We start from the raw sequence: 20,650 nt of genomic DNA on the forward strand, positions 1-20,650 counted from the left end.
TGATTAATTCTTATTGATTAATTTTTAATTAAATATAATTATGCTCTCCTATCCCAGTGCCTTGGTCCAGAGTCCCCTTGGAGTTAACTAAAATTAGAGAATCAGTTAACTGACAGTTGAGTCAGTCTAAGTGATGAAGGATCTAGTGATGGATGTGTATGCATGTTGATTTATTTTGGGTTAATAATTAGTCCAAAAAAGTTAAATACCCTTCCCTCCTTTCATTGTCATTATCATCATTATCATATTTTATGTATGATCAATAAAAGAGCAGCAACTGATGTTTTATTTGTGTAAATTCATGTTTTGTTCACTCAGCGTTTCCAACAAATCCATAGCGGAAGAGAAAAACAAAAAATGGTTGTCAATATGCCAGGAAGATCCTGACATAAACAGTTTTTTAAAAGCTCCCAAATTAGTTAAGGAGCTCGTTTTGCTCCACTACGCCCGTGAAAGTGGAACCTGGTTGTACTGTGTAACATGGTTGTACTGTGTAACTTGGGAATCACTGGAAATGGATTTCAAAAAAGATGTAGGCTGGCTGACGAATGGCTTGAAGAGCCTTTGGCGACCTGATTTAAGACTCCATGTGTATGTCTCTTGGGAGAATTTCGTGGGTTCTTCAAACTGGGAGGTTGAAAACCTGAGTATGTTTCTCTTTTATTGGTGCTGGACTGTTCATGGTCAATTACCTGCAGGTTTACACGTAATACATATCATTTGATCCCCGATAATGACACCTGCTTTGAAGAACTCACAGCGGCAATACCCACAAAACATTTGGTGCTTGACTACAGCAATGTATTCTATGAAAATGGTTGGAGAAGTCCGTCATGGGCCGCCTTCCGAAGAACCACTTCTCGCATCAAACGCTTCAATAGAAGGTGCAAACGGGCAGCCAACCATGAGATTTGAAGGTATTCTCATTTCTTAATTTCTCCAACATATTTTCTATATGGTGCCGTGGCTCATTACTTGTTGCATCCCCGATCGATATAGTGGCGTGGCTCATTATCATCCTCAGCTGCAAGCTATTTTGCGTGGCTCATTATCGTCGTCAGCTCTAAGTTATCCAGGTCAACCGCGTCGCCTAGGCAACAGTTACCCATATTTTCTCCGTGTAATTTGCATCCTCAATTGATATCGTGGCGTGGCCCAATATCGTTGTCATCTTCAATTCATCGAGCCGTCAATATTCAATATGATTTTAAAGTTAAAGAAATATATTCTCTTTTTATCTTTCAAGGTTTATTACGTATTATCAATATTATTTGTACCCTCAATTGATATAGTGACGTGGCAAAAGAAAGCATGAAAATAAATTTGGAGTTAACCTCATTCAAAATAACAACCCATAAATTTCCATGGAATTATGTCCAATCAATATAACTGAAACTATAGACAAATAGGGCAAGATGCAATAGAAATCCTAGCACCATGGAAAAGCGCCTGTGAAAAATTGGGATCGAGTACCCTGGATGTGCCTCCTCTTTCCTCCTCTTCGCTGACAGTCTCTACTATATTGAGCTCATACTCCCACGGATGTAGCCCCTCTCCAACAACTCTTCCACCTGTCGCTGCAACTCTTCAGATTCCTTAGGACTGAGGCAGTATGCTGGTCGATTAGGCAAAATCGCTCTCAGGATAAGGTCTATCTGATGGTGAATATCTCTCATAGGTAGTAACCCAGGAGAGAGATCCTCTGGCATTAGGTCAGAAAACTCTGCTAGCAGAAGCTGCACCTCTGCTGGTAAATCTGTAGTCACGTCCGTTGTACTATTCCCACAAGGCAGTAATGCATAGACCACGTCTCCACGCTCCACCTTAACTAAGAACCTGGACATAGAAAGCAGGTGATTATTATTGGCCATCGGGGTAAGAGTGGTTCCTTCCTGTCGAGGCGCCAACACTATCTTCTTCCCTTTGATGCTAAGGGAATAAGTATTCTTCTGTCCATCATGCACAACACTGCGATCATACTGCCACGGCCTGCCTAACAATATATGACAAGCATCCATAGATACTACATCGCACCAAGCATTATCAAATTATTTTCTACTGACCGAAAAAGACACTAAGCATTGCCTATCTACTTTTACCTCACTGTCCTTATTCAGCCATGATAGCTTGTACCGCTAGACAGCCTCTTCAGACACCACATTCTCACAACTGCCACTGTCAATGATCATCTTACAGACTTTATCTGCAACTGTGCAAGTTGTGTGAAAAATATTGGTCCTCAACCAATCGTCCCCCGAAATCATTCTTGGGACTCAATAGACTCTTGCGAACGACTAGAGTCTCATGTCCATCCCCATACAATACATCACCCTCATCATCATCATCATCAAACACATGCTCTCTAATTTCCTCAGTTTCGTCTACCATGTCATCCCCAATCAGGAGATTTTTGCCCTTCTGACTGGCAAGCTTCCTGCAATTAGTCGCTATATGTCCCTGTTCACCACATCTAAAACATTTACTACTAGGGTTAGAATTACCCTGCAGTGGCTGCTGGGTAGCACGGGCTTCTTGAGGGCGGACTGGTTTACTACTCTGATCGCTTCTGCTCACTAGCCTCTTATTTTGTTGTTTCTCCACAGCAAGTGCATGCTGATATGCTTCAGAAACGGTCCACAGTGCATGAAGGCTAAGGGCATCTTGCAGGGGCTGACGTAAACCCCCCAAATACCGAACCACCATCTGCTCTTTTGTCTCAGATAAATCGTTCCGGGCTATCAATTGATAGAACTCCACCATGTAATCATCAATTGATCTCGAGCCCTGTCTCAACGAATGAAGTCGTTGGAACAAGGATTGGGTGTAGCTGAGAGGAAGGAAGTGATCTTTCAGCTTCTTCTTCATCTTCTCCCAATCAATAATCTTGGCCTTGCCGTGCCTTTCCCGTGAACGTCTCAATTGCTCCCACCACACAGATGCTTTGCCTTTGAGTTTGATGGTGACTAGTTTCACTTTTACACGATTTGGGACTTCTTCATAATCAAAAATGCGTTCAACCTCATTCAACCAATAAATAAATCCATCGGCCTGTAATGTACCAAAAAACTCGGGCAGATTCACTCTGAAACTGAGGTCTCCATGAAGATCCTCCCGACCACGATGCTCCTGGAAGAGGGCGTGATTGTGATATGGGTTCATGAAACTGGAGTCAAAATTAGAATCGTGATCCTCCATCTCACGATTACCGAATTCCTGCGCCGCTAGACCCTGGGTTAACTCTGCAACTTGTCTCTGCAAATCCTCAATCATCACATCGTGAACGCTACAATCACGTGTGGGAATTCCTCATTCAGAACCCGCCCACGACGACCACGACCATGACCACCAGCCATTGAAACAGATGAACTCACACCCCAGGAAGATGCTAAAGCTCTGATACCAACTGACGCCAGGCAGAATAGTAGTTATTTTACAGGCTAGTTTCTACCGACAAATTATAGAATAGAAACAAGAAAATGCACAAATACAGAGTAAACACATCTGATAGCAATGAAAATCATCCATTCATAGCATGCTGAAACCTAACCCACAAGCCGGGCTATATAGATGAAATGCATTACGCCAAAAATAAATAATCTCCTGAAAATCTAGCCTAAATCGGGTCCAATTCACTGCCTAAACAATAAATGGAAATTAACATAAAAAGAAAAGAACTAAACTGGAGGATTCACAATAGAAAGCGGCGGAATTGAGTCCGAGAATGACGGAGCACACTCACACTTCCCCCAATTAGGGAAAAATCAATGTTTCCTTCCATCTGTGTGCTGATCTGCCAGATCAAGGTGTCTCAGCACCATCAACGTGCTATCATCAGACAGTTCATCATCCTCTGGCTCAGATCCTCTGCATCATGTTCAGATAGTTATTGTGATCATGAAATTGATTCTTATTCATGTGTTTTATGAGCCCAAAACTCTTTGATTCGTGTATCTTTATGTGCAAAATACAATTATAGCCCAAGGTGAGTATGATGTTCAAAATGGATATGATGTTCGCTACTACCACAATTATAGCTCTCTATTCAAACTTTCCAAAAAATCCAAAATTTAACAAATATATAAATATATAAACTTTATATAACTTTTAAGGACACTGAACCAATTACTCCATCCACAGGACATGTAGCCTGTGACTTTAATGTCGTTGGATCGGATGATGGCCGCGGAGCATCGGGTAATAACTCATACAAAGTGCCAGACTAAGAATAAACAAGGTATAAGTGCTGGGCATGAGCAACAGTTGTTCTTCGGCAACGCATCCACCCATAGCTATATCACGAGGAATTGGAGCGACGAATGACTTGGAAAACCATTCAGTGAGAAATTGTTCAGCAATCTCGAATTTGATCAGGCGACGTCTATGTCTCCATTCATGGATGTGATCAAAGATGTGCATCACAGTATCTTGCTTAAGTGATGTGAGAAAATAGGTGTGAGTTTGATAGCAAACTGGAAACTGGAAATGCGTGAGGAAAGCTAGGCTAAAGAGTTGAAGTCATGGTAAGTACTTTGAGGGAGTAGAATGTACCACTTCGTTGCAGCACCTATGAGGGTTCGATCAAAAAGACAGAGATGAATAGAATCATAAACGTAGGAATTTGAAGAGCACCAGAAGTGATATGTCAGACATATCACATGGGCTTGAGGATCTTCTTTTGCTTTCCCATTGAACTTGGGACAATCGCTGGGGATATTGGATGGAACTAGAGGCTAGTATGGCGAATGAAGAATTGGATCTTTCATGAGTCGAGACACATATGGAAACTCTAGTGTAGCTAAGAATGGAAATTGAGTATTGAAAGGCATTGGAGGTTAAGTGGGTCCAACCGGAGGAGCCCATCCCTGGTGGTAAGGATTTTGTCCCCATAGTGTAGTGTTTTGGCCATATGGAATTTGATTGTGCCCCCACTATAGGTTACCTTGGTCGTAGGGAAAATTTTGACCTTGAATGCCTTGGAACTTTCCAACCATAGGTTGTTGATAAGCATCATACGGTTTGAAAAGATGTTCAGCCTGTGGACCTTGGAAATATGGATATTGTACTTGTTGTCCCTGAACATATGGGTTTTGAACCTACTTCCCCTAAACAAGAGGATTCTGAACCTGTTGTCCTTAAACATAAGGATTCTGGACCTGTTTCCCTTGGACATTAGGATATTGGTCGTGTTGCTACAGGACATGACCCGGACCTTGTCCCTGCAAGGGTTAACCCTCTTGATATGTATATAAGGGTTGTTGCTGCCCGGGTTGGCTCTGCTGCTACAAGATTTGACCCTGGCCTTGTCCCTGCAAGGGTTGACCTTATTGATATGTATATAAGGGTTGCTGCTACCCGGGTTGGCTCCGCTACTACAAGGATTGACCTTGCGGCTGTGAAGGTTGTCCCTACAGCTACAGAGGTTGGCACTGCAAAGACATAGGTTGGGTGGTTTGCGGAGCATACTGCATCTGCGACTGCATGGTTTGATGTAACTATTGCTAGGGTTGCCCCTGTGATTGTTGCAGTTTTCCTTAATACTGTATCATCTGCCCCTGTTGTTGCGCAGATGGCCCTTACAGCAACAAAGATTTTTGTTGTTGATGCAGAGGTTGTCCTTGCTGCTGCAAGGGTACTTGAATAATTCACAAAAAATTTCTGAACTGTATCTAGCCATAACCACCTGGAAAAGTGGATGGACCAGGCTGAACATACTATCCATGCTAAAAGATGTAAGGCGTATTGACCATTCCTTGAGAACCATATGGAACATAAGGAGATTAGTACTGAACCTAAGCCTCATAACACTACTGATACTGGAAATTGCTTGACCCAGAAGGACCAACAGGATTTTGGACCTGTTGGTACTAGACATTGATCGATCTAGCAGGACCAACAAGGTTTTGGATAACACCAGAAGAAGGCTGGTTCATCCCAACCATGTGAGCCTATGAGCTACTAACATTGGTTGTTCCTAACATCATAGAAACACTTAGATTCTTCCCCCCAGGCAGTGGCACAACTTGTCCACTTACTAGAGGGATCGAAGAACTCATAGTAACTTTCCTCGAGACCACCGGTTGAATCAGACGGGTTACTGGGATGGACAAGACAAGAGGGTTCGGAATGGTAGGTTCAACCGGGACTGAGGTAATGGTAGAAAGCATTTCCTGTTAGGAGGTCAAGTTCATAATGAACGAACCTGTAGCAGGCATGGCACCAAACGCCCAGACATGGTTGTGATAAAGTGATGAGGCACTAGGTGTACCTGAGACAAATTGTGCTAAAGCCACATAATTAGGTGGAAAATCCCAATACACACTGATGGGAATGCTCCCTGTGAAGGGGAAATCTTCAGGAGGAAATTGGTGTTCTTCCTGTTCGACAATGTGTGGAGTAGAAAATTTTGATTGATCCGGAGAGGTAAGTAGAGCTTCACCTTCGAGTTCCATAGCTATGAACAAATGACGATGAAAGATCGAAGATGTACGAGGGGATAATTCCAAAGGAACACCCGGCTGATCGTACGAACTATACAGATGCTGTAGTGATATCACAACAGGGTCAAACAAAGGATTCGAAGGATATATAACCAGTCCAAGCTTACTGTTAGTAGTTGGCGAACTCTTAGGAGTCTAAATGGGATTGTATGGAGATTCTGGGCCAATATCAGCAAGTGACCCAGTATCTGAAGTAGGTGGAGGATGAGATGACAAAGGTTGAATGCTCAGAATGATTCCAAGTTCAACACCTTGATCCTCGAGTGACTCTGGTAATTCAGGAAAAGGCTCCTCAGACTATCTTTCAGACAGAGGAGAGGAAGAGGAACTAGGTGAAGCAGATGGTTCAACCACGATGACCTTGTCTTAGTTAATAGGAAAAGAGAGATAAATTTCAAGGCTTCAAAATGTACTTTAAGGAAATATCACGATTTGATCTAGAAAAGACTAACAAGATGTTATAAGATTGTGGGAAACAATTTTTTAATACGCATAAATAAACTGGTGCTCTTTCATGTTTTAAGAGTCAAGAAAGAAGCAAAGATGACTCTATCACTTTTGATTGGAAACGAGCTCGAAAGGAAAAGCACTCAAATTATATTTTAAGTTTAATGAGTCAAAAAGATCCAGTGACTACTCTGGATGATCTAGGTAAAAAGGATTACAAGGCAACCGTGAACTACAAAATACCTCCCAATGAACCGAGAAGTATGCGCAAGCAATCTCCCTGAAATGTGGTGTTTTGTGTATCACGTTTGCAAGAGACCAGGCTCGACTTGCTACGGATAAAGGATTGCAGCCTAGAGAGGTCTTCCTTTATATACTCGATGGTACAGGGAGCACAAGTCAGTACTAGCACTGTCTAGTGTCGAAGCTAGCAACAACTGCTAGGTTTAAAGACGCCGAAACACGTCTCTAACCTGGACCTTCTAGATGTGATCATTAGGTTCCAATTGCGGCTTAGGTTGATTGAGTTCATTCTAAAGTTTATCTTGAATTATCGATGTGACTCGAAAAGCCCTAAATGTAGTTAAATGAGACGAGACCCTTTCAATTCGATGAATTGTCTACATTAGAGAGGGTAGAAAACACAATCAGATGCAAACAACCAAGCAACTGAAAGCAAAATTATTTTTCACTACTTCACTTTTCGAGAAAATAAACTAATGAAAAATTCATTCCAATCCCTAATTTCCTAACAAGTACACTCCAACACTCCTTTCAAAAGAAAAGACAATTATTTTTCTTTTCAATTTGAAATCCAATCCTAGTATTCAATGATGCTAACTAACGTAACATATTGATGCATCAAACTAGAATTATGTACTTTTCATGAAATGACAAAATGAATCTCATAAAACACTTCAATTAAAAAATTTCGAGACAATCGATGCTCAAGCAAATGAAAACCACGAAAATAGAATCTCTTTCAAACTAATGACACAATGACTCTACCAAAAACAAGACAATCCATCTGCTCTATGCCAGAAAAGAGACGTTTAGACAAGCAAACAAAACTTTTCAAACTTGTGTAATGGTGATCAAAGCCATCGCAGGACCATAAATGAAATGAAAGGAGTAAATGCACCAACAACTTGACTCATTGAGTTCACAATCAACTGAATGGATGACAACCTAGATGCCCTAGGGCCACAAACAATCTTATGACCCAAGATATCAAGCAAAAAGATGGCAAATCAACAAGAAAATAAACCAAATTAAAAGTAGCTTTCTAATCAGGGAGAAGATAGTCTAAACAACTTACAAGGTAGAAATCAAGAGAGCAAGACACATTGTCCAAGATCTAGGGTGAACCCTAATCTTCACTTACATGCATCAATGCAACTGCCTAACTAACAACAAGTGCCAGAAGGGGGTCGGTACGACTGTTTTTTAGCATATCGTGTTGATTGATGTGATTGTCAGCAAAATAAGTGAATTGAGCGAGGATGCAAAGAAAAAAATAAAAAATTTCAAAAGTTGAGACTAGACTTGATACTGTGAATTTCAGACCCAGAGCAGTAAGTAAAGCAAATCAGACATAACTAAATGGAAATGGAAAAACTAGAAAAGTTCACAAAAAACATGAAATTCCAAGCAAACAAATAGAAGGATTGGTTCCCCAGCGGAGTCACCAATTTGTGGTGAAGTAAAATTCTAAGTGTGGACACAAACAATTCCTCTAGCCCGATAGCGGGTCTAGCCACTAACAAGACATTCTATGGAAGATTTCCTTAGGTTAGAACCAATTAAGAGGGACTACCTCTTAGTATGCTTATCCCATTTTGTAATGACATTTCTTGCTCACTCCAGCTTATTTCCTTCTTCGAACACCTGAAAAAAGTAAACAACAACTGTGATAATAGACAAATTGTAATTCAACCTACTTAACAAGTCAAGAAACATTAAACCATAAACATGTGAGATGACATATTATGTAGAAAATCAATTGATAATTTCATATATATTAAATCAAGAAATGCTTACAACCATTGTCTTAAGGTTGTTGTTCTCCTCCGACAAATCAAGGTTCCCACACACTTCCATTAGCATTCCATGATGGCCTCAACAATGGTAGTTTTAAGGCTCTTCCCTTTAGTCTTCACACTAAACCAGATTTACACTTCTCCCTCACACACAAATAGAGAGCTACAACTATGAATAACTTGCTGATTAGTCCAAACTTAATTATCACTAACACACCAACACTTAACACTAGCTTGTGCTTGGGAAAAAGGGAGGTTGATATAGAATGGATGGGTTGGAGATGGTTCCTCTTATCATGGGATAAGGTATTGTCTCTTGAGTTAGTTCCATCCTAATAGGGGAAAGGAGCCCAAACTGACATCCTTGACTCCATCTGGCCCAAACATTTACCAGACTTCTATTACAAAGCTTCTAGAGCTGGAAGCTTTAGCTCCTTATTTAAAAAACTTTCTAAAGATATTGGTGTGACTGGAACAAGGCTCAGTTACTCTAGTTGGCGCTATGTACAGTTTTAATCGCTGCATATCAGCATGAGGAGGATACTAGTCATTAGCATCGGTCTTGTAAACTGGGAAAAATGGAAGATTTTTGGGAAATGATGCAAAGGGGAATTGTTCTTCTCATGAAGAGGGACACATTGGTAGTTTCTTCATGAAGGGTAAGCATGTAGGGTTCACTGCAGAGGTCCTCCAGGATCATGGAATGGGGAGTACAGGGACAGTGACAAAATGTTGTGTAACAATGTATATAATGCCTGAATTGTTGAGGTGTAGCATAAGATCTTGTGGAAGCCTGTGAGTGTTGTCACAACCAATACAGGGATCTAATCCAATGTGAACTAATGTGCTAGAATGTATTTTCTAGGTGATCCCATCTCAGATAATAGGCATGGATTTTATCATAACTTTCCATATGATCGATATCCCAGTTTTGTTCCAGCCTGGTTGGTTGATCCAATCCATTAGATTTAAAGGATATATATATTTTGAATAAGCCACTCTTGTCCATAAGTTGTTGGTGGTAGCCAGCCTAGCTTGGCCGCCAGTGCAGATGAGAAATCCTCCCTGAGGTATCCATGCGAGTGACATCCAGTATGCAAGGGTAGCTTCAAGAATTTCTTTATTGAGGACTAGTCGACCTGCTCTGGAGAGGTACTTGTGGTGCCAGATATTGAGCCTTCTCTCTAGCTTAGAGATTAACCATTGTCCAGTATGCTATCTTATATCCAAGTGGTTTCAATCTTTACCCAAGGTATCTAAGACCATCCTCCATCTGCATAAGAGTGAATGGGAATATGTGGAGTGCAAATTGTATTTCATGAGGTGTGCATCCTGAAGATATAATAGTGAATTTTGTATTGTTTATTTCCATACCTATAGTGGTTTGAAATATTTCCATGGTGTTCTGTAAGTCGGTCATATCCCCAATGCCTCCGTTGAGGAAAATAAACACATCATATACAAAGATCAAATGGGTTAGAATGCATCTATCTATGATCTCTATTCCCTGTAGTATTCCCATCCTGTGTTCTTCCCTTATAAGTCTATTGAGACCCTCCACAATGAGTAAAAATAAAAGGGGGGATAGAGGGCATCCCTAACTGAGGCCTCTTTCTGAATAAAAGAAGGGTGATGTTGATCCATTGATAAGAATACTAAAATTTATGTTTGTTATACAGCACATGATCCAATGTATAAATGCTATGGGAAAACCAAGATGTGTTAAGAGCATTCTGATATATAACAAACTTTCACGATCAAAATCTTTTGAGAGATCTACTTTGAGGATCATACCTTTCAATTTCTTCATCTGTATAGATTGCATCACCTCTTGTGCAGTTCCTACAACTTCATGAATCTATCGGGCATATAGGAAAGCAAATTGTTCTGAGGAGATATGAGAGGATAATATGGGGTGAAGGTGATTAGCTATGATCTTGGCAATGATTTTATATATACAGTTACAGAGGGAGATGGGGTGGAAGTCATCAAAAGAGTCAAGATTATCAAATTTAGGGATGAGTGCAATGAATGTAGCGTTGAAGGCCTCATATATCCTCCCAGTGATTCGACACTCTTCAATGACCTTCAGACGATCACCTCCAATAACTTCAATTAATTCAAAGTAGAACTTGACTAGCGAGCCATCTGGTCTTGGGCTCTTGTCTCGCTTGAACCATTTCAAAGTAGCCTCAAGCTCCCACATGGTGAATTCCTTGTTAAGTTCCATTGCATCCTCCTGATTCACAAACCTAGGAAATAATTGAGCCACTTTGATGATTTTGGGTAGCGTTGCGTTGGGGGAACTTTATAAAGCTACTTGAGAGATGTGCCCAGGGAGTCTAATTGTTGATAAGTATTTACTCTTATGCCCTGCTCATCTATCAGGTGTCAAATGGTGTTAATGGATTTTCGCCCATTTGCAAACTTGTGGAAGAATTTTGTGTTATCATCACCGTCAAGCAGCCAGATGGCTCTGCTTCTCAACCGCCATGATTCTTCCCTATCCTTTAGAATTTTACTTCTCTGAGCTACTTAGGATGTGAGATTCTCCTTCTATTTAGGATTTTTGTAACCTTGTCCTTGCTCATCCTCCATATCAGCGATCTCAGTCAATGTCCCTTAGGGTTTGTCCATCCAATAGTCTCTTGTTATTTGCCTAGCTTTTTGATAATTTCTTAAGCTCGGATAGATTATGAGCGAAACCTTCAGCTATATTCCCACCAACTACAGCTGGGTGGGACTTCCAGTAATCTGTTACCATTTTAATGTAGGCTACATCTTTTAGCCATGTTGAGTTGAACTTGAATGGGGCTTTGGGTTTCTTCAAACCGCCTCTGATTTCAAGGTATAACGGTGAGTGGTTTGATAATCCCCTGAATCCTACCAACTGCCTATAATTATACCCCATATTCAGCAGTAGTTCTTTGATAAGGAAGCGATCTAATCTTCGAGCTAGCCTATCTTCCTCTGTTCTTCTGTTCCTCCAAGTAGGTTGTAATTTTGCAGATGGTATATTGATGAGGCCGTGGTCCTCCAAGATATTATCGAAGAAAGCAGATAGAGGGTCTACTTGGGCATGATGACCCCAAGATTCGGAATATCCAATTGAGAAATTAAGGTCTCCTCCAAGAATTAGGTTGTCCACTTGCATTTGTTTGGCGCTCAGTAGATGCTCCCAGAAGTCTCCTCGGTTTTGACATGGCCCATAAAGATTGATGAGTCTGATGTCAATTCCAAGTTCATATGAGGAGATGTATGCCCCGATATGACCAATACCTCCCCAAATATTACATAGTTTAACAGTCCTGGAATTATACCCCAATGCAACTCCACTTGAGCACCCATTTACATCAAGGAATTGAAACGACCAACTAGGTAGCACGGATTCTAGGAGGTGTGTGATGCCCTCGACTAGACCCAGGGTTTCCTGAAGGAATATGACATCTACTAGATCGGTACATAGAAGCCTTCGGAAAGCTAGTTTTTTTCAGGGCTAGCTAACCCTCGACAGTTATAGGAGAGTGGCCTCATGGGGGCGATTGTTCTAGGGTGTTCTATGCTCTAAGAACCCGGTCAATAGAAAGTTGTTGGCCCGATACAACCTCCTCCCCTTCTTGTTGCTTGGCCTTGGATAGAGAGGAGGGTCTACCCCAAGGGGGTTTCAAGGGGATGGGGGAGGATACCAAACCAATGCCAATAGAATTGGGAGGTTGTGATCGAGATAGTGATCAAAGCAGGTAAGTGTGAGAGAGAGACCCTTGATCAAAGTCTGACGATCGGGTAGAAGGGATCACCTCCGGGAAGGATTAGGGGGTACTAGAGTGGGTGGGAGGGGGGGTTGCAGGGAGCAAGCCAGTTATTTTGGGATAGAAGTGGAAGATACAATACCCTGATGATCAACTTCAGATGATACAAGAATACAATATGAAGTAGAGAAATTCAATGAGCAATAATTAGATAAAGGCATACCCGAAGATAACGCAGCCGCCGCAGCCACCCTAGCCCTCGTTAGAGGAGGAGAGGGAGGCCAATAGGGTGCCTTACCGCGCTTCTTCAAAGTCTCCTTGAGTCTAATTGTCGTTGCACCTTCAATATTGGATCGGTGCTTAGGAGCCCTGGTAGTCTTAGGAGGGATTGTCTTTCCCTTGTCCACTGCCTTTGCTTTCCCATTTAGGTGACAATCCCTAAAAAGGTGACCCATAATCGATGATCTAAACCTGATAAAAGTGTCTCCAATGCAGAGTGATTTGCTCCTGTAGTCCCTCCCTAGTACCAAGATGGACCAATATTCTTGCATATGCCATAATGCCCATGGTCATGTATGATTTATCGTGCCCCAAGTAGGTGCCCAAGGCATTTCAGTGCACCTGAAGATATCCTTAGACCAAAAGTGAAGAGGCAGACCTAGTAATCTGAGCCATAAATGTCTAGTGCCCAATTGCTCTCTCTTAGGGTCGAAAAGAGGGTTCTATCGTCTGAGAAGCACAGGGGCTTGCTCGATGTGCAAAAGGAAGAAGGTCTCTATGTAGGGAAATTTTTTCATATGATGCCCCCAAATTTTTGCTGTCCATTGTTTAAGCCCTACTGTGGAGTAGGTCCTCCCACGAACCTTACCCACCAAGACTCGGTCAGCACTGTCCATGGTTTAGCCCCATTGGATATCTTCCCCCAATCGAAGTGTAATGTCTTAGGTCCTGGACTTTATGCACATTTGCTTCTTCCCCAACCTATGGTCCTTGTCAATATTTTCCATGTGTGGGCCTCTTTATTGATGGTTCTGAGGATTCAATCATAGCCTAGAAGGGTTTTCTTCAAAAACCAGAGGGTTTCCTCCAAAGCAGCCAAAGGGAGGAGTATTCAAAAAATAGCAATAGGGGTTTCTTGTGGAAGTACCGAGGGTTCACCGGGAGGGGTAGTTGAATGGAAATGAGAGCCAACCGACAGAGGGTGTGGTGAGTAACCCGAGGAGCTAGTTGTAACATCAGGGCCTATGAATATTTCCAAAAATTGTAGGGATGTCGGCGATGGAGGAGGAGTAGCAAAGTCGGCCAAGTGGGGGGTTCCTTAGGTAGAGTAACAATTGGGCAAGAGGGACCCGAAATTGATGGCAGAGGCACAAGGACATTTGTTCGGTCACTGTTGTGGGGAAACAGGCCGTCAGAGATCGATGGGGAGGATGTCCAGATGGATACATTAGCGAAGGGTTCATCTCAGTAGTCAACCTGATCAAGCTCCAATACTGATTCCGAAAACAACGTGCCAGCTGGGAGTTGTAAACTATCGTTGTCGATGACAAACCGACTATGGAAAAGGAAGCAAGTAGTGTCACGGTGGTATCACAGGAGCAAGAGTGAAGGAGTCAACGGAGGGTAAACGAGGTCAAGTGAAACGAGCTCCAGAAAGAAACGACATAAGGGGTCAGCAAAGGCAGATCATGATGGATGGATAAACTTCGTCATATGCACAAGTTCTGCAGATGGAACCCTAGCCCATATCAGGCGTCGACCGTAGAGGGTTTCGTATCTCCATCGCACTCCTCACAATTGGGATTAATTTTTTTATTGTTACAATGAATGAAAATTAAATAAATATTTAGTATATATAATAAATAAATAATGATAAGCCCCAAGAGTTAGCTCAATCAGTCAAGTCGGGGCCTCGCCATTTGGGAGGTCATAGGGTCAAATCCCGAAAGCTCTTGGGGTCAAGTCTTGTTATAGGCCGAGGAGTGTTAGCCCTAGATTTTACCGTGGACGTAGTGCCACCCACTGACTGAAGGTGACCGTGAACCAGAGCATAAAAAAATAAAATAAAATAAATAAATAATGTTAATACAATTTTAAGGTTATAGTCATGCAAAATACTAAATTGGTGTATTAGACCCTATTGTTTGTGAAACAATGAACCTATCTCTTTGCAACAATTTGACTATTAAAATCTACAAGGATGTACATGCTCTATTCGCTTTGGATTTGAACATGTGTCCTCTTGGAAACAAATGTATGTTTTATTGTGTATATTATTTTATTCATTGTGTTATTCAGTGTCATTAAGAAGGATAGATATTGAAGATAATAATGAATATAATATGGTAATAATCATGTAATTAACTCACTTAGTAATTAATGCATAGTAAATAAACACATTAAATAGTTTTAAAAAATGAACAGTCTAATTAATAGATAAAATGATTTTTTTCAACAAAATCTAGTGATACAATTTTCACTAAGATTGTGATTTTTTTAATGCATTTTTAAATGCATAAATAGATTCAAAACCCTAAAAAAAGCCTAGGCACTTGAACTTTAGAAATTAAATATCTTAAACTTATGATTTTTTAAAACTTCAACCACATTTTCACAAAATTAATTAGAAAAAAATTCTAGAAAAAGAATCATTTTTCTTATTAATTATAATTATAGTTATAAGTTTATCTATATATATATATATATATATATAATGGAATTAAAATAGTGAAATTTTAAGATTTAAATTATTTTATTTTAATATTTTTCTATTCATAACTTCTCCATTTTAACTTCTAATAAAGTTTTAACTTCTAATAAATCTGCTTGTTTTTCCTAAGTTCACAAGTTTCGATACTTGGTAAACTCATATACTCTTGGTATATTTTTATTATATTTTTGAATTTTTATTTACAAGTTTTTTATGTATCATATGATTTATAGCTTCTATTTTTTTTTAACATTTGGAGAGAATTTATCTGGAAATAATCTTTCATTCCAATAATCAAGATTAGGGAATTAAGAGGCTAATATTTTTATCCCTTAGTCTTCCTCTTACTTAATTTAAGACATCCAAAAAAAGCAATCTCTCCATTATGGATAGAGAAATAGTGGCAGAGAAGGCAAGAGGACATAGGGATCTAAAGGAATTGATATTTTTCTAATTAAAAAGTATATAAATAACATAAGAGAGAGATGACTGGAGGAGCCAAAGGAAATACTTAAATTTGCACCCCAAAAATCCATGTTCTATATGTTAAGAAGCTCCAAATCCACAAGTACCTAAAAACATGTTCATACTGATAATTGTCCATGGTAATGGCTTGGACCAATTTTTCCCATACCTCACCCTTTTGAAGACATAGACAAAAGTTACCTCCCAGACTTGAGAGGATGCTCACCAAACAAGCCCATAGAGAAAGAAAAATAATTGAACCATAGTTGGAATATAATAAAAGCAAGAAATAGTGTAAGAGACAGAGTAAGTCATCATACTTTTCAAGCAAATGATAGTAGCAAAGACTAAGAGGAAGTCTTAAGAATCAAAATGGTTTTCCTCACCTCTACCTTGACCCTACACCATGTCTCCTTGTTATACATTCTCGCTTAACTCCACCCACAACCATGATGTTTGAAACTACAATCATTTTTATGTTATCATTATGCAAATATTTTTTAATTCTTTTACTAATTTTACCTTTTTCTCTAATTCCTTATGTCATGTAGTATCATTATGGAGGATTAAGTATATGAAATAATAATAAATGTAACATGGTCATAATCATGAAATAAGCTCACTTAGTACTATAATCCTTTAAACACACAATAATCCTTTAAACACACACACACACACACACACACATACATATATATATATATATATATATATATATATATATATATATATGATAAACTCACTTAGTAGTAGATGAAAAATAATATAATAATAACTAGTTAAACTATCTTTAAAACTATTTTAGTTAATATTTAATATTTTTCCATTTTTAAATGATTATACTTTTTCTTTTTTGTTTTTCGTCAGTAATTGGCCAAATTATATACTCGGATTATATGCCAAATCATATATTTTGATTATATTTATAGTAATCTCTTTATATATAACTTTCTATTTTTAACTTATAACAATTTTCATTTGCTTTATTTTTCTTTGAGTAAAAAAAAACTTTTTATTTTTAGCTTATAAAATCTCTAGTTAGCTTTTTGCTTCTTTTTTTTTGTTGAAAGTTGGAAGGATTTCATAATTGTGGATGTTTTTCCAACTAATATACTCTAGATATATTTATTTATTTTCATTAATGAAAAAACCGCGAAAACAAAGAGAAAATTTACTGAAAATCCATATTTTTTTCCCCTTGGAAAAATCGTAATTTCCATTAATATAAGAAAAATTAAAATCAGATTTGAATTAAAAAGAAGGAGTTACAGCTCATAGGTGAGTACTGCACCTGGAGACTGCACTCATACAAAGAGAAATCTCTCCGTACACTCTACTACTCATCAAAATGAGCAATTACATCATCAAGTACATTTACTAGAACTCAGGAAGTTGCAACCAAACTCCTAAACTCTAGGAACAAATCATAAACTAAGGAGATACATTACAACTTGTGTAACCATTTCTCCATTAATACAAAATAATATTAATCATTTTCAACTCCCCCCCTTAATGGAGAAAGGATTATCCTGAACTCCTAGCATCCCTCTAAACAATTCAAACTTTACACGCCCAAGAAGCTTAGTAAAAATATCAGCCATGTTATCACAAGTTTTACAATATTCAACACATATCTCTTTTGACTGTTGTTTCTCTCGAACAAAATGAACTTGAGTATCAATATGCTTAGTATTTTTATGAAAGACTGGATTGTATGCAAGCTCGATGGTACTCTGGTTGTCGGTTTTGATAATAGTTGATTCTTTCTGCTCTTCTCCTGCATCGTTGATAAGTCTTCTCAACCAGATAGCTTCACATGTGGCTGCACACAATGCTTGGTACTCAACTTCACATGAAGATAGAGCTACAGTGTGCTGCTTTTTGCTGCTCCATGCTATGACCCCGGATCCAATTCTGAATGCGTAACCTGTGATAGATCTTCGATCATCCAAGTTACCTGCCCAATCGGAATCTGAAAAACCTGTTAGAATAACATCAGAAGTGTCAATGTACAAAATGTCATAATTATTAGTACCACTAAGATACCTCAACACACTTTTTGCTGCGACCTAGTGACTTTCGAGTGGTTTTGACATGAACTGGCTCAACACACTAACAAAATATGCCAAATCTGGTCTAGTTGTAGTCAGATATATCAAACTGCCAACTAGTTGTCTGTACATGGTAGCATCCACTTGTTTAGTACCATCGTCACTGCTCAACTTTAAGTTCTGCTCTAATGGTGTTGCTGCTGATCTGCACTACTCCATTCTGAACCTTTCCAACAAGCTTCTGGCATACTTCCCTTGAGTAAGAAAAGTTTGTCCAGAGTCTCTCCATACCTCCAATCCCAAACAATAATGAAGGTTTCCGAGATCTTTCATCTCAAACACTTGTGACATCTGCTGTTTGATTTCTTTGATCAGATTGTTAGCATTCCCTGTTATGATCATATCATCTACATACAAATAAATCAAAATAATTTGTCTCTGTTTATTAAACTTGGTATACAAATTTGGATCATTCAATCTTCTATGAAAGCCATGCTGAACAAAAAATGAGTCAATTTTCTCATACCATGACCTGGGTGCCTGTTTTAAAACATAAAGTGCCTTTCTCAATTTACACACAAGATGTTCCTATCCCTTTTTCACAAAACCTTCAGGCTGTACTAAATAAATTTCTTCTTTCAAGTCACCATTCAGAAATGTAGACTTGACATCTAGCTGGTGTAGCTGCCATTTGTGTTTTGTTTCTAAGGAAATTAGCATTCTAATGGTGTTTAATTTGGCTACAGGAGCAAAGGTGTCATCGAAATCTATTCCCTCTTTCTGTGAGTAACCCTTTGCTACCAGTCTAGCTTTAAGTTTCTCTATACTCCCATCTGCATTTATTTTTGGTTTATACAACCATTTACATCGTATGGGGGTTTTACCTTCAGGCAATTCAACCAAATCCCAAGTATGGTTTCTGTTTATTGAATCTATTTCTTCATACATTGCAGCCCTCCATGCATCAGATTTACTTGCTTCCTCATAATTTGCAGGTTCTACAATGTTTAAAATCTTTGACATTAATGCATAGTCTTTCAACTTAGATGGTAATCGAGTCTTCCTACCTGATCTCCTTGGTAGGGGACTTACCTCAATTTCAACCTTTTCCGAGCTTGCATCTTCATTGATTACATTGTCTATTACTTCTTCTTCTTGTTTCTTCTCCTGCTCTTCATCTTCCTCACTGTTTTCTTCCAATAGCAAAGGAATGTGCCAATCACTGTTAGAGTCATTCTTTCCTTCTTCAACCTGTTCATGAAATATGACATTTATGCTTGCAAAAACCTTGTGAGTCAGAGGATTAAATAACTTATATGCCTTGAACTCAGTGCCATATCCAACAAATATACATTTCATGGCTTTAAGATAAAACTTCTTCCTATCTGCCTTAGGTGTATGAGCAAAAGATTTTGACCCAAATATTCTTAAATGACTAACTGCTGGTTTGAATCCAAATAATGCTTCCAAAGGGTTTTTCTCCCTTGTTGACAGCCCTGTGATGAATGTCTGATAATCATCAGTCATTCCGTTCAACGTGATCGTGACCAGATCTGAATCGGAAAATTTCTCTCCGATATCTCCTAATCTGTCCTTTAGGTCTTTGACTCTAACAGTGAATCCAGCAGCGGATTCATTCTCCTCCATCTTCAATGCAAACAGCTTTCCTTTGAGTGATAAGATACGGTTTGTATTCTGCGTCTGGTAGAGGTTTTTGATCGTCGTCCAAATGTCAATGGCCAATTTACAGTCTCTAATATGTGGGATAACATTGTCCTTGACGGACATCTTAAATATGACCTTTGCTTTTGTCTCTCTTTTATCCCAATCTTGTTCTTGTGTGGCTGATCCTGATCTCAGCTCACTTCCTGTAACAATCGACCATGCATTTTCACTTTCAAGTAAGGTCTGCATCTTGAATTTCCAGTTGTTGAAATTCAATCCATCGAGTTTGCCAGACTCGTGGAGATACGATTCTAGACTGTTATTCATATTAGATTGATAAAATTTCTGATTCTCTGATGAATAAGTCTATCGAACTGAACACTTTCAAGATACTACACAAAAATCACCACATACCAGATCCGAACCTCTGTTTTGTTGAAAAAAAAAATTATCTTCAATGAGCCACCACAGGCCAAGTCCGATCTGCTGCCACCGAACAGATCCGGAACTCCAATACGCCACCACCGGGCAAGTCCGATATGCTACCACCGAACAGATCTGAAACTCCAATGCACCACCACCGGGCAAGTCTGATCTGCTACCACCGAGTAGATCAGGAACTCCAATACACCACCACCGGGCTACTCCTCTCTGTTGCCACCGAGCAGAGCCAGAAATTCAAAGTGCCACCACCGAGCAACTCTGATCTACAAAAATTGCAGATTTTTCAAAGAGAAAGAGGTTGGCGCTCCTTCGACAACGAAATTCCCACACCAGAAACAAAAATGACGCGTCTCCCGAAATTGGCGAGATTAATCCTTTATTTTCCATGCCAATTGTATTTTCTGGCGCGCTGGCATGCTTATCACCCTCAAAACCGCACCAACTGGCGCGTCTGTTCCAAAAAAAATCATGCCAGCTCTTCCTTTCGAACAAAAATGGCGCGACTGTTCGCGACGAAATCGTGCCAACACTTTCTTGCGCTCAGAGATGATAAGTCATCTAAGACCTGTCTTCAGGTGTTACT

At 39.5% G+C, this 20,650-nt stretch overlaps 1 protein-coding gene across 1 annotated transcript; it reads right to left on the reverse strand.

Moving 5' to 3' along the window:
- Window positions 1–1,517: 1,517 nt before the first annotated feature.
- LOC149221533 (uncharacterized) lies at window positions 1,518–2,018 on the reverse strand. Its single transcript, XM_089387404.1, has one exon. It carries the CDS (start codon window positions 2,016–2,018, stop codon window positions 1,518–1,520), a length of 501 nt encoding a protein of 166 aa, XP_089243530.1.
- Between the last annotated feature and the right edge of the window lie 18,632 nt (window positions 2,019–20,650).

The sequence above is a fragment of the Pinus tabuliformis genome, chromosome Q (assembly GCF_031772625.1).
Source record: "Pinus tabuliformis cultivar Carrire ecotype Pingquan chromosome Q, CPIR1, whole genome shotgun sequence".
NCBI classification, from domain to species: Eukaryota; Viridiplantae; Streptophyta; class Pinopsida; order Pinales; family Pinaceae; genus Pinus; species Pinus tabuliformis.